At 43.0% G+C, this 22,199-nt stretch overlaps 1 protein-coding gene across 3 annotated transcripts in view; it reads right to left on the bottom strand.

Moving 5' to 3' along the window:
* Positions 1–22,129, bottom strand: part of ZPBP (zona pellucida binding protein) — a 37,190-nt gene extending 15,061 nt beyond the window's left edge. The window contains exons 1-6 of one of the 3 annotated variants that reach the window (XM_083473327.1): positions 21,787–22,129; positions 10,942–11,004; positions 7,715–7,840; positions 4,482–4,631; positions 2,586–2,804; positions 468–544 (exon numbers count right to left, since the gene is read on the bottom strand). In XM_083473327.1, the coding sequence (XP_083329453.1) occupies positions 468–544; positions 2,586–2,804; positions 4,482–4,631; positions 7,715–7,840; positions 10,942–11,004; positions 21,787–21,889 (738 nt within the window). In that variant the 5' untranslated portion in view covers positions 21,890–22,129. The remainder of the gene's footprint in view (positions 1–467; positions 545–2,585; positions 2,805–4,481; positions 4,632–7,714; positions 7,841–10,941; positions 11,005–21,786) is intronic. The other 2 variants (XM_083473328.1, XM_083473329.1) reach the window with 2 other exon arrangements.
* Between the last annotated feature and the right edge of the window lie 70 nt (positions 22,130–22,199).

Genomic DNA, 22,199 nt, shown 5'->3' with positions numbered 1-22,199 from the left:
GTGTGATGCTACTGTATAATGTGTGTCAACAACTGGCTTCTAAAACTATTTTTTGAGGGTGCAAGGACTTATTAGGAAATTTGGAACCATCTTCTCATAACCTTACAATGCAACAGCACAGCTAGATCAGACCAACAGCTATCTAGTCCAGCACCCTGTTTTTTTACAGTGCCTGACTAGGTACCTTGGGAAATCTTATAAACAGAACACAAAGACTAAACATCACAGTTCCCAGAAACTTGTATTCAGAGGTCTACTGCCTTTTAACCCAGAGGCTCCACACAGCTAACAGTTGTTGACAAAGCTATCCTCCATGAATGCATCCCATCCCCCTTTGAAGTCATCAAAGCCAGGGGTCATCATTATTACCTTTTTAAACATTCCAATCCCTTTTTAAATGATGAAGAGTTAGAAACAATGGTAAACTTCTGCTGACTTTTATTTCCTTTAAGGTGGATCTACACTACCTTTCGTAATCTTCTTGTGACGTCGCATGAACTTTTCTGACACACACTTTTGCCTTTCTCTGTATCTAAAGAAGCAACTGTAAAATAATGTTCTGCTTTACAAGGGAAGCAACACACATTGCACAACATAAAGCATTCATGTTTTCCAAGGTCATTAACTGCATCCATTTAAATGCAAACCTTTAAGCCACATTTCTTAATAAATCTCAGGAATTTTATGAAGTTCAAAAATCTTTGTTGTTTATTTATTTATATACCACTTGATTGTTTTTTAAAAAGCCCTATTTCTTATTCAAGGGTCACCAACTGTTAGGAATTTTACAATTATATTCTTATACCCATACAATTGAAAAAGGATGTTGCTTTTTCAGGAGTGGAGAAATGTTTGGGCCCGACAGGCGAGTTCTTTCTCTCTCCCACCCTAGTGGGCCAACTATGACAGGTGAGTGAGATCACCCACCTGTCAATCATCTGGCATCATATCGCCACCAGGTAATTCTTGGTGGGTATCGCCACCAGGTGGGTATTCTTGCCCACCTATCAAAGTTGGAGGTGGGGGAGGATACTGCTCGAACTGGACTGATGTGCAAGCCTATTTTCTGCAGCCACCAGGTATGGGGCAGGTGAGCAAGGTTTTGAGAAAGCAGCCTGGAGGGCCTTGTATGACCCACAGGGTGGTTTCCCATGCCTGCTGGAAAACATTTTGCACAAAAGTTAACACCTTAACTTACAACTTCAATGTGTTTTTGCACATTTCTAAGTCCCTTAACTCTCATCTTCATTGTTTTTAAGAAATACATATACATAGTCATACATTTCCTTCCACATACTTTTGATTAGGACTAAGCCCATTCTGATGTTAAATAGGTTAACTCTGCTCTAGCCCAAACACAGAGCTTAGAATGTTAAAAGCAGTGATAATGCAAAACTGTGGAGATGGATCTTGCTACGAAATTAAGACAGTGCTATCGTAAAAAAATTAATCAATTGAAAGCCATACACCAATCCTGCAATGGCTTAAAAAGTGGAAAAACTGTGGGTGATATCCAAGAGTCATACTCAGAATAGACCCACTGAAATCAATGCATTTAGTGCACTGATACCACCACCCTGTGTTATTGCTACTAAGAACTAAAATGCTGCCGTACAATAAAAAACGACATACTAACATTACTCTTCAGTATCATGTCAGTAACATCATTCTCTGCTTCTCTGACCTTCAGCAACAAATCAATTCGCAACTCTATTTGTACCTTATTTGAGTGAAAGATTTCCGGTATATTCAGAAAATTGAAAGAGCACCCAACTATTTTCAGTGACAACACAGAGACTTTTTTTTAACGTTTGAGTCTTGGAATAGTTTCAGGATTGGCATCCATTATGGTCTGTGATACAAGCTGCAATATTTTGCTACTAAAAAGTCTACATTTTGAAGGGCAACTAGATCACTATTATTTGAGTAGCCAAAGATTTGGTTTGGTTCTCCCTAAGCAACCTTAGCTAAGCCCTGGTGGAGCAAAACGTGTGTAGGCTCCTGGAAGAGGAATTTCCAGCTCTTCTGCTCATCCCTGGCTCTTTCCTTGCGCTCTAACACGAGCTGTAACCAGGAACAAACCTTGATTATAGCTCATGGTTAGCGAGAAGAGAACTGACCCATGAGCCCCAAATCAGAAAACAGCTCCATGTGGTGTAACAACAATTAGGACTGAGGAGCAATAGGGCTGCAAGCTCCTTTCTGGGTATGTGTGGACACACTAAGCTGCTGTTTGGAAGAGTTTGGCTTGAGAAGCAGGCCATTATGGGTCAATAAATGAGAAAGTGGTTTTTTAAAAGCTGATTTAAAAAATTGTTCCAAAGAAACAACTGAAATCTCAAACAGTATGTTCTGATTCACAAAATATTTTAAAATAATCCAATCAATTAACAAAACGGGAAAGTTACCAAAAATGCAGTATCAACTGTGCATTCAAATAAGTTACTTATTATATACACTTTTCAGACAGCATTTGTACAAAAAGTGCCTTTCCATGTATCTGGCTGATGGCAGTAAAACATTTTTAATACATGTATCACAACATTTTTTATTCAAGCAATTCTTCAAAAGGCAACAAATTTTACCTGTAAAAGTGAAGAAGATTTCATTTTGCATTCCAGCTCTCTGCATTTTTACATGATGGCATTCTGATTTGCGTAATGCAACCTCACAGGATAGCTCAACGACAAGCTTGGTCAGTATCTGAAGCAACTTCTTCTCAAATGAAGTGTTATAGATACTGTTGCAGGGAGCTGCATGATATCGTGCTGTAAACTCATAGTAAAAGTTAGGGTCAGAGTAAGCTGCAGAAGAAAAACACAAGATTAACATTTCAGCTTTCCCCTTCTATTGATGGTATTATAAAATTATTTGAGTTACATTTTGAACTGTTGATTAACAAAACATGCTTTTATTATACACGTTTTGGTTTTCACGGACACTTGGAAAATGCCATCCAAGCAAAAGATTACACCAAAGATCCAAACTACAACAGGCACAACCAAGGGGTTAGGCCGTGTGGGTTATTATTTTTCTTATGAACAGTATATCTTACATCAAATTGCTTTTGAAACTTCCCCTAGTTTCAAAAGAAGTTTAGCAGCAGCATAAAGGCCGCTCTTCAAGAAACACAAATCCAAAGATTTCTTCATCATCCAGGGTTCATGCAGTTGTTCCTATCCAGGCCTACATTACAACTCAATCTCCCAATCTGTTTTGATAAGTCAAGAGAGTTTGGGACTAGAAGTGGAAAGCCGAAATCCCTGTTTAATCACAAAGTACACTGGATGACCTAGAGTCAGTTATGACATGGCAACCTATCCTCCATCACAGGGTTGTTGGGGGAAGGACCAGGAAAGACCGTGTATGTCACTTCGATTCCCTTGGTGGACGGGGAAGATCTAAATGGTACATAAGAATATCTCAGAGACAACTTGTTTTAAAAACGAAGAGAATACAAAAGAATGATTTGTTTCACAAAACAAAAAAGAGTGAAACAGAAGCAGTCCGATGCATCTGTTTAGAATGTTTTATTGGAACTCTAATTGTAATTTTAACAACCTTTTGAAAATACCTCTGTACTGAGCAGTCCAACAGACACAGTGCAATGGATATAATGCCTGACTCAGCATGCCCATGATTACAGTGGTTGGTTCTAAGCTGTGTTTCTCATGAGCACAGCAGATCAGAAATGTTCCACCATGCTCAGATTTCTGCTGACAGGTGGCATCTACACCTATGCAAGCTCTGGGTCAGATGTCAATTGCACCACAGGGCTGCTCAGCTGCTATAGAGAGCCACAATAATATAAGATCTGCCCAATTCAATTCCTTTCACTCCAATTCCTAGAAAAGTATGAAATAATAAGTTTAGAAGGAAGCAGCAGCAAAACTTTAATTCAAGAAAATAACCAGCTCTCTAGGAAGTGCTGACTACAGCAGGGATGGGGACCCCTTCAGAACTCCCGTCATCCCTGATCAATGGCTAAGTTGGCTTGTTCAAATGGGAGCTGGGAGTCCACAGCAAAGGAAAAAAGCCCCCCCCCCCCCGGTGCACTCCTAATCAATAAAACATGAACTTTATTTCAGTTGCTTAAAAGTTAGGAAAACTAGGAATTCAGGTATCTGGAATATGCTCCCTGTCAACTCAAAAGTCAGAGAGTGCTTCCTGGGGACACCAACAAAGGCCTTTGCAGACACCACGACGCCCATGGGCACCAGGTTGGTAACCCCCAGTCTAGAACTTCTGATTGAGAAGACTAAAGAAAATCTGTTTGGGATATACCACGTGTTGTCTATCAATGAGAATCAAATGTAAATGGTTTAGATTTTGCTCATTAAGGGTGAAATGAGGACAATGAAGCCCATCACCAAACTCAACTGGGATTTTTAACTATGCACTGATTTCCCCTCATAATTCCAACAAATCCACTAATATTTTTAAAAGGAAAAATGGTTCAGAAATGAAGGTGAATTTCTTACCATAAATGATATATTTGATTAAATAGCTTTTTTCATCTTGTTCAATGGTTGGCTTAAAAACAAGAGAACATGTGTAGACTCCACTGAACTCATTTTTGAAGTGTCGGAATAGCAAAGTTCCTGTTGGTGTTATTTTCACAGTCTGATTTTCTATTTCAAAAAATGTAACAAAGTTAGTTTTACTGAAAAAGAAATTACCACCACCCAACCGTTGCTTCATACTGCAACCTTTCCATATTTATTCCAAGGCTAACTACATCTCAGTACCCTCATGGATAGTAAAATTATGCATGAACAAGTGATTACACTTTAAGGTCCCAATATCTCACAAATATGTATAGATTTCTGTGAATATTGCTTTTTCTATGGGACTCATTAGTTTTCAAGAATAAAGATTAAACTGGCCACACACATTCCTAACTCAGTGAGGCCTCATACCCACCCAAAAAGGTATTTCCACAACAGCTTAACACACATACACCATTTTTCTAGGAATACCCAGAAAACGCACCGAGAATATTGTTGAAGAAAATGCAATTACAAATTAAGGAAGGTGGATTTGGAATTCCAAATTTGGAATTATACCATCATGCTTATTTATTGACAAGTATCAAACACTGGAGACCTGCTGACGGTTGTAATCTCCTAAGTTGGGAAAGGTTGGAGTATAAACATATAACACCTTTAGTTGGGTGGACAATATTACAATCAAAATATTTGAAAGTTCCAACAAATCTTGAAACAATTAAGCCAGTTAGAAAGATATGGAATATATTCGCTAATAAAAATAAATTTGATTCATTTGCACATGCTAAACCTACTCTGTGAGAAAATCCTATTTTAATAATTGGAAAAAAGATGGTAATGTGGAAAAACTGGATGATAGCAGATGTATTGACCCTGGACCAACTGATAGATGAGGAAGACGAATTTTGTACGTACGATGCTCTGAGAGAAAAACACCATCAGCCAGAGGTGGCCCAATGGCAATACTTGCAGCTACAACATCTTTTAGTGGCTTTGTTTGGTCCAGCAGCCTTCACAGCATCTGAGACACCTGAATTTTTGGTGCAAATGGATAATTCATTTGAAACTAAAAAGTCAGTGATTACTTTTTAGAGATATTAATTATCAACAAATTAATTGTTGAACAGCCACTTTAATCCCATTACATGAGACTGGGGTGGGCACAACTTAGCATGGAAATCAAGACATTCTGACATGACCATTTAATTCCTATGAGGAATCTAAGTCAGTACTATGCAGCTGCAGATTGCAATGAACATTTGAGCACAGGTCTTTCAGGAGGAAGTATGGGACAAAGGACAACAAACAAACAAACAAGCAAACAAACAAGCTATTTTAGTTGCAAAACTTTTAGTAGTAATTATTGGAATATCAAGAAGGTTCTGTTTGGCCTAAAGGGAGAGCAGAAAATAAGTTCAAGGGCAAGCTTAAAGAAAGATCAGTCAAAACTATTGTACAATAATTATTTTTTTAATCCATGTGAATACAGTCATGATCTCAGACACATTAAGATTGCCTTAGGCCTCTTAGTCTCTTGGGAGAAGGAAAATCCAAGAATAAGCAAAGCCTCCACCTTGAAATTCCAGATGCAACTAAAGCATATTTAGAAATTGCTTTTGCAATTCCACCATTAGAAATCATTAGGATTGCACATATTCTGTACAAGAAAGGCTTTTGAGAGTCCAAATTACTAAATGAAACTTTTTGTACACCAATTCACTGCCATTATTGGCTACTGGGTTTTTTATTTTCCAATAAATCTCAAGCAAATAAAACTGTCATGTTGTTGGCATCCATCTGTCTGGGGAGGAGTGCACCTTTGCAGGTGAGGTCAAGCTGTTGGGAGATTGCAGCACCTGCTGTGGCTGTAGAGACTGATGCAGGAGAGAGATGTTTTGCTGCAGCTGGGGTAGAGGAAGGCATCCAGTTGTGCTGTTGCAGATGCACCATGGCATTTCTTCTCTCTATGCTCCACCAGTGCTCATTTCTCCTCTGGTCACTGCTATGGATAACAACTTGACTGTCTATGGGTACTGCAGTCCTCTGCAAGGGATTTCCACATGGCAGGACTGATGTTGCCAGGCTTCATGCCAAGTTTGCAGACATCTTTGTAACTCAGAGTTGGTTTGCCAATGGGCCTGGGGCCAGCTCACCAAAAGCATGTCCTTGGGGGATCCTGCCATCTTGCATCCAAGCCAGCGTAGATGTCACTGAGACAGGAGTGTAAACATGCTCAGAATTTGGGTTTGGGAAAGCACATCTTTGTTTGGAATTCTGTCCTGCCTTGTGACACCCAAAATCCTCCTGACGCAGCGCATGTGGAAGGCGTTGAGGCATCACTCCTGAAAGTTTTAAGTTGTCCACAACTCACTTCTATAAAGCAATGGGCTTGATAAAGCCCTTGATAAAGCCTGGTAGACCTTCATCTTAGTATTGAACATTAGCATCACATTTTCCCATGCCCTTTCGGAGAAGTGAGCCACTGCTATAGCTGCCTTGCCAATCCAGCTCAGCCAATACAATTCACTTATGCAACTCCATTGCTAAGGGCAGAAGAATCCAATTCAGTCTTCACTCTGAAGTAGGTCAGTTCACGTTTATTAATAGTCTGCAGACCTTCAAATTCCAAAACATTGTATTTGATTCCATACAATGGAAAAATCCAAAGAATAATTCACTTTTCATTGGTAAGAATGTACACAAGATGAAAAAAAACCAACTAGCCCCCCCATCAATTATGTAAAAGCTGCTAGCCAGATGTCAAGCCTTGCCTAGAACAAGCAGCTAAAGGTGTGTGCTTGGGAGCAGCAAACCTTTCAAGCAAAAACAACAAAATTGACAGAACCACCTCAAGTTTAGACTCTACCCCTAAAATTCACCGTTAGACCCCAGACAAAAGCTATGCCATGGGTTTACCAACAAAGTCTTTAAGGGCAGGGCAAAACTGGCTCATATATGTAAGAAAACATTTTAACCAGAATTTATCTCTTTTCGGGGGGGGGGGGGGAGGGGATCACTGAAACACTGAGTTCTTTTTCCAAGCGGGGGCAGGGGGTGTGTGGGTGTGGGGGGTGTCATTTTACCTCTATTCTAAGCAATTAGAGAGGTTTGGATACAGAGTAGCATGGCTCAGTCACATCTCACTAAACAGTTTAGTACAACATCAAAATGCAGCCAGCTGGACTTAAAAGGGTAACTAACCTTACCTGTAACCAGGTCACCTCCAGGTCCATGCCACTGAAATATTGGATCGATCAATTCTGAATTTCTCAGACGCTTTGTTACACATAGAATACGTGGACTGTTATGATTCAACCTGACGTATACTTTGACTGAAAATACAGTATAATTTAATCATCAATTGTAGGCAAAGCAAAGTACATCAAAAGTTCAATGGAATTCTACTAATAAGGCTATGCTTTAAACCAGGGGTGCCCAAACATTTTTCAAAGAAGGCCAGATTTGATGGAAGTGAACATGCATGGGGGCCAACCAAAGTTGAGCTTTTTTTTAGGATTGAAGAGCTTTTTGGGGGATGTCCCCCCAAGGTTTATTGACCTTTTTAAAGGATTTGACAGCAATAAATGAATGAACTGCCACAGGGGCCTGATAAAACCGGCCAGAGGGCCGAATTGGGCCCCAAAGCAGACTTTGGATATGCCTGCCTTAAGAACTAGCACAAAATAACCCATATATAAAACACAGTACTTGTTGCTTCTTGTTATGTGTTGCACACACACACACCCCACGGTACTTGTTGGTTCTAGCTCCTGAAAGCTCTATCTTAAAAGACCTCCAACCCCTTTGCCACCATCTATTTCCCAAATTCTTCCGTTGTCCCCCTGTTGTTGTCTTTTTATAATATAGCATTCATCAAGAATACAAACAACAAGTCACCAGCCAGTCACGGATACCAGTCACCAGCTACAAAGCAAAATGAGGTGGAAAATAATAGCAGCATGCTAAAATTGTACTTTGGCTTCAGGATCAGTGCTACAAACTTTTCTGTTTGTTTGTTTTTTGGAGGGGGGAAGAAAGCTGCACCCTACTTTGCTAAATTCCGACTTATCCTCATGAGGGAGGTTATAATCCCACCAGGGGGGGGGGGCGGGCAAGGCGGAGAGCGCTCTGCACATGCTCAGGAGACCCCTTAGCCCACAATAAACACCCTCCCCCCGGACCCTGAGGAGGCAGCCCGGCCTCTCTTGGCGGCTCCCCACCTGCGCCGTTCTCCTCCACGGGCATCGCGCCGCCGCTTCCGACTCGCGCCGGGTTTCGAACGCCTCGCGGCGCTTCCGGCGGAGTGGGCGGGAAACCGCGCGCTTTCCAAATATCGTGAGATAAAAGCAGCGGCTTCACGGGAAACTGCCGAGACAACAAATCCCTAGACTGGCAGCCGGCGGCGGCTACACGGGCCATATGACGAGGTCTGGCAGGCCGGATTTGGCCCGCGGGCCTTGTGTTTAACACCCGTGCTTTAAACAGAAAAGTATTTTGATTGCAAGATTAATTCTCAAGCCATACGTTGCATCTTCACCTTTTCTTGTGCATTCTGCTCCATATTTAGAAGGTGCCAATCCTGGTGTCCCCCCTTTTTTTTGCCAGGTCCCCAGGATCCTTAGAATCTCAAATAGTCTCTTGACCTCAGAGACTGCCTTGTGAAACCCTTACTCCAAGGGCTAGGAGATGACTTTTTCTCACAAGAACCCCTTTTTGTTTTTATTTCCTAGGTGTATGGCTTTTCTCCCTGCACCCACATCTAAATGTCCATAGCATAGTAGTTCCATTCACCAGCCCATGCTATTCTGCAATATTCCCTTACTCCCAGAATCAGTCTCTTTCCTTTCTGGTTCTAATTGCAGCCTGTCTATTTTATTTCTACCTTCCTGGCCTTGTCCTTTCCCCTCTTCTAGCATCTGTTCCCTCCCACTCATGGCTCCTGTATCCTCCTGGCACTTAAGATACAAACACATAGGCAGGTATCCTACAAACTCAGAACTGTTTGAACATGCTTAATGACACATACTAAAAAGCCAACTGGATCCAGTCCTACATACCCTCAACAAAGATAAAACCAAGACTTTCTAAACCATACTAGACACAAGTAGCAGGAAAAAAATGTGTACACGTTAAAGAGGAAACAGGGAAAATCTGGTAATTGCTCTGTCAAAATACAAAGTCACGTGTCAGGGAACTGCCATCGGAGCATCAGGTGGTGGAGGGACTCAGGGAGGAAGAAAGAGACTCAACAGCTGAAGCAGGGACCAGCAGGGGGAGGAGTGGTTCTCTGAGGGAATGCGAGCAGGAGGGAGGGCTCAGGGACGCTTCCAGCGAGAACAGTGGGGAGGTATCTGAGTCTCCCATAGGGAGACCCACACCTCGCCGGAAACTGTCACGCCGTGAGTCCAGGAGACGCGTTTCCGTTAAGGAGCTCCTTTGCTGGAAACGCTTCCGCAGACAGCCACTGTCGGACTCTACTAGTGACTAGAGCAGACATGTCTGAGGAGCTCCGTCACACACGGAGGTTTGTGGGGTCGCACAAACTCTGAGGGAGCACGTTTTTACGCACAAGCAGCTAATCAATCCCTAACATCACGTGTACAACTTCAAACACCTTTTTATATCATTCCATATTGCTTTGGCCACCTATCAAATGAAAGCAGCACTGTTCAAGAATATGTTTTTGACGCTCCCTCATTCTAAGTTTTAATGTACAGTGGTGCCCCGCAAGAAGAATGCCTCGCAAGACAAAAAACTCGCTAGACGAAAGGTTTTTCCGTTCGCGATTTGCCTCGCAAGACGAATTTCCCCTATGGGCTTGCTTCGCAAGACGAAAACGTCTCGCGACTTTTTTTCTTTGACTAAAAACAAAGACATGTTTTGTTTATAAAGTTAATTTATTTTCCCTTAAATTTTCGAACTGCTCTTTACAGTATGTGTGACTTTAAAGAGCAGTTAATAAACTGTTGTTGTACCAAATTTGGCTTTGTTTGGACTTTTTTTGACCATAGGAACGCATTAATTGATTTTCAATGCATTCCTATGGGATTTCGTGCTTCGCAAGACGAAAAATTCGTTAGACAACAAAAATTGCGGAACGAATTAATTTCGTCTTGCGGGGCACCACTGTAGTTAAATACTATTTTAAAAAATTTAGAATTATTTTTGGCAAGTATATTCTTCTGCAATAGTCAATACCACTCTAACATGGCAATCCTATGCATGTCTACTCAGACATGAGTCCCACTGAGTTCAATGGGCTTCCTCCCAAGTTAGATGTTTAGGATTGCAGTCTTAGTGTCACAGAATAATCATATAAATAGTATAACTGACCTTAAAGAAAACAGTATTTTAAAATCCAGCCATAACATTTTCATTGTTCAAAAGACTTCAAAAGATTAACATGAATGAATTTAAAATATTTACTTTATACCTGGTAAATTGGTTGATCCTACAACTTTCAATGTACTAGAATCTGTACTGGCCGAAGTATGAACTGTCAAAACAGAATTTTTAAAAGTTAGCATAAAAATTCAAGCTTCTTAGGAATAAAAAAAATGACGATTGATCATAACAAAATCAATGAACTTGAACAAGTACCGTATTTTTCGCCCTATAGGACACACCGTCCCATAAGGCGCACCTAGTTTTTTGGGGGGGAAATAAAGGGAAAAAAATTTATTCCCCCCCCCCAGGTGCGGGGCTGGGGCGGGGGAAGCCCGAGCTTCCCCCGACCCCAGCCCCCAGAACAGGCAACTCTCCGCAAGCCCCGGGAGCCCAGTGCTGGGCTCCCGTGCCTTGTGGACAGCTGCGCAAAGTCTGGGCGTGCTGAGCGCAGCGCGCCCAGCCTTCAGCATGCAGGAAACTCTCCGCAAGCCGCGGGAGCCCAGCGCGGGCACACCGACTCCTCTCGCTCTCCAGGCTTCAGCGAATGCCTGCATTCGCCCCATAGGACGCACACACATTTCCCCTTCATTTTTGGAGGGGGAAAAGTGTGTCCTATGGGGCGAAAAATACAGTATAATTAGGCAGTGACTGTAACAAGAGGCATGATAATAAATCATAGGTTATGAAGCAGTGGTCAAGGACCATGGTGGCGCATCCCCCTCCCATCCCACCTGTCACTTGCTGGCTTTGGAGAAGAACCGACCTTGAATTATGCCAGAGCTACCCATCACATCAAAACTCCAACACAGCCTCAGTGCAGTGCTGTGGATAGAATTTTAGATGTGGATGCTACTGCTGGGATCAAATTCACACACTTTTGGGGTCACTCATTCACTTTCAGACTAAGTAACCTTACAGAATGCAATGTAATGATTCCCATGAAAAGCCGTTTGAGCTCCTTGGAAGGGCAGCATACAAGAACAATTTTTAAAAGTCTGAGAGATTTACTAGAAGAGCTGCTGTAGATGGCAAACACATAACAATGATAAAGATAAAATATCATTCTATGGTAACCTCCCTTTTATTCCTTTCTTTATCTGCATTTGGAAAGAGGATGGATCTTCTTTTAAAAAGTACAGCTGTACATTGGTTGTTGAACGCCTTGCGACTCAAATGTTTTGGCTCCCGAACGCCACAAACCCGGAAGTGAGTGTTCCAGTTTGTGAATGTTCTTTGGAACCCGAACATCGAACACAGCTTCCGCTTGAGTGCAGGAAGCTCCTGCAGCCAATCAGAAGCTGCACCTTGGTTTTTGAACATTTTCAGAAGTTGAACGGATTTCCCAAACAGATTCCATTTGAAAAGCAAGGTGCAACTGTACTTTAAACACATTCTATATTCAGTAAAGGGGCGCGGGTGGCGCTGTGGGTAAAACCTCAGCGCCTAGGACTTGCCGATCGTATGGTCGGCGGTTTGAATCCCCGCGACGGGGTGAGCTCCCGTCTTTTGGTCCCAGCTCCTGCCCACCTAGCAGTTCAAAAGCACCCCTAAGTGCAAGTAGATAAATAGTGACCGCTTACTAGCGGGAAGGTAAACGGTGTTTCCGTGTGCTGCGCTGGCTCGCCAGATGCAGCTTTGTCACGCTGGCCACGTGACCCGGAAGTGTCTCCGGACAGCGCTGGCCCCCGGCCTCTTAAGCGAGATGGGCGCACAACCCCAGAGTCGGACACGACTGGCCCGTACAAGCAGGGGTACCTTTACCTTTTTATATTCAGTAAATAAATTTCCTTTTAAAAAAAAAATTTAATTTTTATTAACTGATCAATCAAATCAAATCAAATCACATCACATAAATTCCGAATTACAAAGCCGAATTTTAAATTTTTGTTGAGGGGACCCATATTTCAAGTTCCGAAGGGGATTCCAATCATCTTCTTGCTGCTGCGTTAATATCCACAAATCTGTCCAAATAATGTCCATAATTCTATCCAGTCCTATCTTGCTGTTCTCACATCTCATCTTGTTCGTATATTTTTCTTTTTTTCTTTATGATCTCTTCTGATAATCTCAAGCAGGTCAACACCAGTTTTAATCCTGTGTGAATTTTCCGTTTGTCCAATCATTATATCGAGATGGTTTCCACATATCTTCACTTTCATAAATAAAAGCACTCTTTCCATCATCGGTCTCGCATCTGTCGCCTTTTTTAGTCCCTCTGAGGAGGCTCACCCACAATATGAAAACAGATCTATCCCTCCTCCCAGACATAAGTCTTTCAACAGAGCTTGCCAAAATGGCGACACTATTTTTTGCTGCATCATTCCAAAGCTCTTATACTTTCCACAGTCTCCTTAAAACATGCTTTGGTTAGAAAATTATCTCCACAGAGTCTTAAATCCTCAGCTTGAGTCATTTAAACGGCATTTCTGAATTGTGACTTGTGGGGGGGATTCTTGGTTAATCACATAGAGAAAAGAAAGGAAAGTCCGCCCCCCCCATCCAGTCCCGTTGCCGAACATACCGAGCCTTGGTGTGTCTTCTCATGATTTATTCCTGTTCCTCCCACCCGTCTTGTTTCTCAGAGATCTCTTCGGTAAGCAGTCTTTACTCCCCCTTCTTCCTTGAAATATGTGCATTAGCTTCCTCCTAACTGTTTCTTTTGAAGTTGCTGCAGCTAGAGGCACGGATTAGAGACAGCGTCCAGGAGCGCCGAAGTCCGCACAAGGGCTTTCTGCCTAGTGCCCCACGGCCTCAAATTCGGGGGTGGTATAGGGCACAGCAGGCAGGGGCAGTCCCCCCCACCCACTTGGGGGGGGCGGGAGGCTGTTTACTCCCATCACAGCCTCTTAATTACCTCGTGTGGGTTGGAGAGATGTTATTGTCAGCCATCTTCCGATGCGCCCCTAGTGGCCCCTCCTCAGTAAATAAATTTCCTATTGCAAAGTGCAAGATGCTCTCAGCAAAACTACCAAAGCTCCTGATTTTACAAGCGTCAAACATGAAGAGATCTGATCTAGCTAAAGAAAAGGTTTGCAATTATGGATAAACTCTGAAATTAACAGGAAAGCCCATATGGCCTTTGGCACAATAGGCTTGTGTGCTTAACTATGTGTTAACCCCAGACTAATCATTGGTTTGTCATGGTTTCTCTACTAGTTAATATATTAATGTGAAAGATACTGCTTTATTTCTTTTTTCTAAAACTCTGCTATGTTTATATTAAAATAGATCTTTGATACTGAATATTCAACACATTTAAGATTTCACAGCACTTACTGAATCACAATTCCGTATTATTGAGACAGCAAACTTTAATAAATGGATTAATAAATAAGACCCTTGTATTAAATGTTTCTGGAATTGAAATTATAAATTTAATTAATATAATTATTTGTATATTTCCTTGGGTGTTATTTACAGGAGAGAATTATAGCGGTGATACATTTAACAAGCAATTAGTTACATGGGAATAAGCCAACTGAGCTTAATGGGATTTATGAGTAGATGTGTTTATAGGGACTGCACCATAAAGGGCAGGGGGCTAAACAAACAAAACATCTAAACACTTTTAGAACTCTATCATTTGAGTAGTGATTTCTTCTAAGCCTAGGACCACAAAACTTCAACAAGTTCTTACATCTTGGAAGTTTTAATCTAATTGCTACCAGAGGCAATGTGATCCCATCTGATAAAATTAACTTAAGGTAAAGGGACCCCTGACCATTAGGTCCAATCATGGCCGACTCTGGGGATGCGGCACTCATCTCGCTTTATTGGCCGAGGGAGCCGGCGTACAGCTTCCGGGTCATGTGGCCAGCATGACTAAGCCGCTTCTGGAGAACCAGAGCAGTGCACGGAAGCGCCGTTTACCTTCCCACCGGAGCGGTACCTATTTATCTACTTGCACTCTGACGTGCTTTCGAACTGCTAGGCTGGCAGGAGCTGGGACTGAGCAACGGGAGCTCACCCCATCGCGGAGATTCGAACCACCGACCTTCTGATCAGCAAGTCCTAGGCTCAGTGGTTTAACCCACAGCGCCACCCGCATCCATAAAATTAACTTAATTTGTCCTTAAAACCTCTGGATCCATTGCATATAAAACTGAGTGTTTGTTAAACAACAAATAGGTAAAGGTAAAGGGACCCCTGACCATTAGGTCCAGTCGTGGCCGACTCTGGGGTTGCAGCGCTCATCTCGCTTTATTGGCCGGGGGAGCCGGCGTACAGCTTCCGGGTCATGTGGCCAGCATGACTAAGCCGCTTCTGGAGAACCAGAGCAGTGCACAGAAACGCCGTTTACCTTCCCGCCGGAGCAGTACCTATTTATCTACTTGCACTTATAATAACAAATATAAACAACAAATTACATCATATGATTATATTGTATTATAATATAACAATATATATTATATTATATTATCTTATCTTATCTTATCTTATCTTATATTATATTAACAACAAATAACATCAGTCTGAATATGAAAAGTGGTTTTGGGGTTTTTATTTTGAGCAACATACCTGTGCTTTTCCAGCATCCTGAGCTTGATCTATTATTCAAGCTACTTTCATCTCATCTGTTCAATATTTCTAAGTTTTTAGTTTCAGATTTTCTGAACAGAAAAAACATGCAGTAGCTAGAGCCACAAGATGGAGCACTTTAACTGCTAATACAAAATACTAGTAGTATAAATAAAAAAACCTGATTTATAGAGTATACATCAAACTTCTTTGAGCATGTTTTCAGTACACACCGTCTATTTATTTATAAATGTACTATTAAAAAAGCTCGGTAATGCACCAACATTATGCATATATGTTTCTTTTTAAACATTATTGTCAGGGGTTCAGGAGCAGAGGCAAGGGCAAGGGAGGAAACAGAGAGCGAGGGGGAGGAGGCAGAAGAAAAGATGAGTGATGACGACGACCCGAGATCTCCGAGTCTTTCCAGTGAATCAGAAGATTCACAGAAAGGAGCACCAGTGGCCAGGGCAAGGGGGGAGCCTAGGGGGACACCCCAGGAAGAAAGGGCCAGAGGGGGCTCAGAGGGGAGCAGTTGGAAATCGGGACCAGCGTCACCAACAGAGAGCAGGGGAGAGGAAGGGCGCCAGGGATCAAGCGCTGGAAGCTCACAACAGGAGGGAGGGCACGAGTCAGGAGTGGCCACACCTCCATCGGGGAGCGAAGAAACGGTCAGACGGAAAGTGGAAGGTTGGGCGCGCGCGCCAAGTTCAAATGCACAGGAAGGTGGCGCAGTAAGCAGCCCGGAAAGGGAGCCAGGTCCTAAAGCCCGGCGCAAGGAGACAGGAGGGTCCGGGGGGTCAGCGTCAGAAGAATCCCGGAAGGAAGAGACCCCGGGGGGCAGAGGGACCCAGAGAAGAACAGTCAGGCGGAAAAGGTGGAGTAAGGCTAGGGTATTAAGTTGGTGTACAGGGGGGCGGAGATTCAGACGGAGCTTCGCCGGTCTAACCCTTAAGACGTAGAGTTGCGCGCAGCAGCTTGAGAATGGAAACTGTAACTCAATAAAAGACTTTTACAAGTGACCGCTGGCTAGCGTGATTCTCTGTGAGCTAGGATCTGGAAGCAGCTCTGACAGTTATGTTATTTTTTAAATTCTACAAAAAGCTTTTTTTAAAAAATCATCAAATCAAAGTTCAGAAACAGTATAAAAGACTGAAAACCAAAACCAAACCAGTTCTTTAAAATTTAGAACATTTTCCTTGAGAAAAGAAATATAATTAGAAAGTTCTTATGACAATACTCAAGGAAAAATATATTAGAAAAGTGTTGCAATGTGTTTTTGAAACCACTTTGAATATAGAGATTTTGAATAGATCTTACACTTTCTCTCTAGAAATACCAGTATGCTTTTTATATTTATTCACGGTCCACAGTATACTACTTACTGACCTGGCTCACATGTAATGCTAAGATAAACCATGGTTTACAACTAGCGGCTTCTCTGGAGGAGATAAATGATGAGCCTGGGTTCAGAAGACAGGTAAGGCAAACCATGACTTACCTGACAGCAAGACTAGTGGAACACATTGGCTGCAATCTGTTCTCTGGGAACCTGTACGTCTGTGGGAAGTCATGGTTTGGCTTAGTTTATGTGTGAACTGAGCCACAGTACAGTATAGCACATGATATAAGGCAGTAATTGTCAGAGGGGTTTCAAACCTGATGCATGATTTTAAACTAAACTTAAAACAATCCAGGTGACCGTGTGTAATAAAGTATTTCTTATAAGTTTTTGTTTATTTGAGTGTATATAGCAATATAAGGTAGAGGAAAACAAGGACTGACTGATTTGATTTGGGTAGTTTGGGAAGGGAAGCAGCTATAGCTCAATGTTTCCCAGTTTCCAAAAAGTTTCTGTAAGCTCAATTACTTTGAAGAAAAGTAGAGTTAATGTGGCAGGGAATTGTTATACCTGACATAAAGATATATTGAATGTATATGTTGTTCATGAAGATGTCAGTCAGGATATTTATAAATTTACTTAAATTTGTGTACAACCCTTCAATTGAAGATCACAGATGGTTCCTAAATTAAAAAAACAAAATGAGAACACAAAATACACAATAAAAAAGCAAATCAATAACCCACTTCCCATGGTTGTAGGATGTTATTCAGCCAAAGGCCTGGTTATAGAGAAACATTTTCACATGGCTTCTAGAGATACTGGTATGTAATGAAGGCCTACCAGTCAAGCCTCCCATTTACAATTACATTATTTGATTATGCAGGGACTTCCAAACTATGGAGACAAACGGGCACATTTTACATTTTAAGTAAGTGTCATGACACCAGTCCCAACATTAGAAAGAGTGCAACAGCCCACTGCTAACAGAAGTCAGATATGTCCTGCTGGTTCTGATTGTCGAGATCACTCCTTATTGATGTTTTCCACACACAATGATGCTGTTATCTAATAATAGGAAGGGAAAATATACCTAGTGGCCACACCATGCTTTCTTGTACATATGTGAACAGTACATACACAGACAATACACACACATACTTCTCTTTTTTGCTCTGCCCAAGAGAGAACAACATCCCCTTCAGAAAAGTCCATCAAAAGAGTAAAGGAACTACCTGCCAAAAGCTCCACATGGCTGGTGGGCAACAATGCTGAGCAAGTAAGGCTATCCCTATATTGCCCCCCAGTGGAAAATAGGCCCTTTGTGGGGAAGAGGAAGTGCCTGCCAGAAGCTCCACATGGCTGGTGGGCAACAACAGCTGAGTGATGATAGATGTCCCCCAGTTGCCCTGAAAGGCTTCCGCCATGGCACCCGCAGGCACTGGTTTGGGACTTCCAGTTTAGGCCAATTGAGAGTCTCTTTGAAGTCTTTGGATGATATAAATGTAAAATTTAAAAAAAAATACACCCACTATGTCCTTTGTCCGTCTATTCAGCAGGAAGAACCTTGTGGACATAGCTGAAACCCATTGCCGGCACATAAGGAGGTTTGCCTCAGGACCTGGTACAGTTTTATTTACTAGAATAAAGTTTTACCCCACGTAACATGTAGGACTTTCTGGGTTGTGAGCTCTATGAGTGCAGCAGCACAGGCATGACCAGTGTTTGTAGGCAGGAAAATTTGCCCTACATGGCTCCCAATACCCACTAGCCTCAGCCAGCATGACCAATGGGCAGGGCAAAGGGAGCCCAACAACACCTGGAAGGCCACAGGTTAATCAGCCACTGACAGAAATACCGTTTTTTTCCGTGTGTAAGACGATGCTTTTTGCTTAAAAAAATTAGGCAACAATTGGGTGTCGTGTTATACACAAATAGTGAATGCAGAGGGAGGGATGTGCGATTAATGGCAGCATCAAGCAGGAGATTGGCAGCAGCAATTGGTGGCTGCGGCCAGGCCTGCTGGCAATTGGTTGTGGCAATTGGGCAGGCGATTGGCAGCTGTGGCGAAGTGGGCAGGCGATTGGCAGCTGCGGCAAGTGGGCTGTTGGTGGCGGCAAGCGGGCAATTGGTTGCTGCGGCGAGGTGTGCAATTGGGAGTGGCAAGCTATCAGCAGTGGCAGGCAGGCAGGCAGGTGAACGATTGGCGGAAGTGACCTCCCCCACCACCCCCAAAGCTAAACAACTTAATTTTGGGTTAAAAAAAATAAGGGTCATCTTATACACAGAAAAATACGGTATGTGGGGGGATGAGCTCTTAGGCAACTATTTACAAAAAGGCAGCAGTCTACTTGTCCTGATAACCATAAACCAGGCAAGGAAATCACAGAATTAATGAGTTGGGAGTCACCTACTAGTCCAACCCGCTATCAGTGCAGGATATGCAATCCAAGATTGCATTATTATTATTTTACTTGTCCATATGACTGGGTTGCCGAAGCCTGACAGATGTCTGTTAAATCTCTGTTCAAATATTTTAAAACTTTCAGGAGAGGTAACCACCTCATGCAGCAGTTTCACTGTCAAGCAGCTCTTACCTTTAAGTTCCTTCTAATCTTTAGCCAAAATCTACTTCCCTGCAATTTCCACCTATTCTATTCTATTCCTATGCAAAAGCCTTTGACTGTGTCGACCACAGCAAACTATGGCAAGTTCTTAAAGAAATGGGAGTGCCTGATCACCTCCTGAGAAATCTCTATATGGGACAAGAAGCTACAGTTAGAACTGGATATGGAACAACAGATTGGTTCAAAATTGGGAAAGGAGTACAAGGCTGTATATTGTCCCCCTGCTTTTTTAACTTATATGCAGAATTCATCATGCGAAAGGCTGAGCTGGATGGATCCCAAGCCGGAATTAAGATTGCCGGAAGAAATATCAACAACCTCAGATGACACAACCTTGTTGACAGAAAGTGAGGAGGAATCAAAGAACCTTTTAATGAGGGTGAAAGAGGAGAGCGCAAAATATGGCCTGAAGCTCAACATCAAAAAAACGAAGATCATGGCCACTGGGCCCATCACCTCCTGGCAAATAGAAGGGGAAGAAATGGAGGCAGTGAACGATTTTACTTTCTAGGCCTCCATGATCACTGCAGATGGTGACAGCAGTCATGAAATTAAAAGATGCCTGCTTCTTGGGAGAAAAGCAATGACAAACTTAGACAGCATCTTAAAAAGCAGAGACATCACCTTGCCAACAAAGGTCCATATAGTTAAAGCTATGGTTTTCCCAGTAGTGATGTATGGAAGTGAGAGCTGGACCATAAAGAAGGCTGATCGCCGAAGAATTGATGCTTTTGAATTATGGTGCTGGAGGAGACTCTCATGGACTGCAAGAAGATAAAACCTATCCATTCTGAAGGAAATCAGCCCTGAGTGCTCACTGGAAGGACAGATCCAGAAGCTGAGGCTCCAATACTTTGGCTACCTCATAAGAAGAGGAGACTCCCTGGGAAAGACCCTGATGTTGGGAAAGATGGAGGGCACACAAGGAGAAGGGGACAACAGAGGATGAGATGGTTGGACAGTGTTCTTGAAGCTGCCAGCGTGAGTTTGACCAACTTCCATTGCGGGAGGCAGTGAAAGACAGGAGTGCCTGGCGTGCTCTGGTCCATGGGGTCACGAAGAGTCGGACACGACTAAATAACAACATTATATATTCCTGTCCTTTGAAGCAACAGAAAACAAATATTTTCAATCTTCTGTTGTAACAGCCCTTGAGAGATTTGAGGACTGCTCCTTAAATTTCTCTTGTCCATGCTAAACATGTCAGCTGTTTCTCATAGGTCTTGGTTTCCAGCCCCCCACCCCACCCTGATCACCCTTCTCTGGACCAGCTCCAGTTGGGTAAATGTCCTTAAAATGTGGCATCCAAAACTAGACACAGTACTCCAGAAGCTACCCGACTAGCATAAATGGAGTGCAACTATTATGATTTGGCCACAATCTGCCCATTAATGCAATGTAAGTTTTTCAAGTTACAGGTAGGTAGCCGTGTTGGTCTGCCATAGTCGAAACAAAATAAAAAAATTGCTTCCAGTAGCACCTTAGAGACCAACTAAGTTTATTGTTGGTATGAGCTTCCGTGTGCATGCACACTTCTTCAGATACCAAGTTTTTCAAGTCATGCTTTAGCTTATGATTAGCTAAGACACACACTGTCTTCATTTACATAATGCTAAATCAAGGTGTGATATGTTTAAACACAAGCTCTAGCATTCCTCTATTTGTCCACCCAAGAGCAACACAACCATGAACTTGGCTTAGCCGGATATCCAAATCAGTGTTTGTGGTTTGTTTCTCTCCAAACCACAATGTAAAGCCAAGGTTTGTTCTTGGGTTTCTGAGACTTGGGGGTATAGGGTGGTATAAAAATTTAATAAATCACCTTCCTTTCTTGTTATTGCTCCAAATACAGTATAGTGCTTTCTTAGCATTTCTAACAAGAATCAGGTCTTGGTAGGCTTATTGTACCCATTCTTTGTTATCTGGCCCACCACTTTCAATTATATACTGCTCTGAGATTTTCAGATGAAGGGTGGTATATTAATTTAATAAATCAATACTATATTGCTCTTTTTTAAGCCTTGACTTCTTGAGATCCTCCTCTCTTTTGAAATAGTTTGCACCCACACTTCCACCATTTCACGGTTCAGAATCCCCAAGTCCCCGTTTTCTCTCTCATGGCATCCTCCTTACTATCATGAAGAACTGCGGGAGTATTTTTGGGAGGAAGTTGGGGAAATACATATGGGAGCAGTTACGTTTTGCACTAAACAAACGCGAGTAAATGCCTGCGCGCTCGCCTCCTATAGTTATAAATGCCAGAAACCTTAATTCAAAAACAAAAAAAGTTGGCGATCTCGGGATCGGGGCGCACGATGCGCACATTTTGAGGAGAACCTGATACGCAAGGAGCTTCGCCTGCAGCCCCTCGGGGCCAGACGGAAGCGCCTCCCGAGCCCCTCACCTGAGGCGAGGCCCTGCAGCACCGAGAGCGCCACCACCAGCAGCGGCGCGCAGAGGAAGGTGCGAGGCGGCGGCGCGAGCCTCCTCCGCCGCAGGCGCCGCATTTCCCCCGCCGCCGGAAAAGGCGCCTCCTGCTGCTGCTCGCGCTCTTTCCCCAGCCGGGGCGGGAGCGCAGCGAGGTCGTTAACCGCCCGCCTTCGACTCCCCTCGTCGTCACAATGGCCGCCGAAGGAGAAGAACCCGCGCCTCGCGCCTCGGGGTTCTCGCCGCCACTGCGCAGCCGCAGAGCATTGGCGGGCTTTTCGCCTCGCGCCCCGCCCTCTTTCTCGCCCTTCTTAGCGCCCTTGTTTTGCACGCGACAAGACTTAAGCGCGCGCACGCGCTCGCCTTGGATTGGTCGGCTCCGGCGGGGGG

Source organism: Podarcis liolepis, assembly GCF_965112155.1.
Source record: "Podarcis liolepis genome assembly, chromosome: 13".
In the NCBI taxonomy this organism is placed as follows: Eukaryota; Metazoa; Chordata; class Lepidosauria; order Squamata; family Lacertidae; genus Podarcis; species Podarcis liolepis.
Note: the sequence above shows the minus strand (reverse complement) of the source record. Positions and strands in the feature narration are given on the sequence as shown.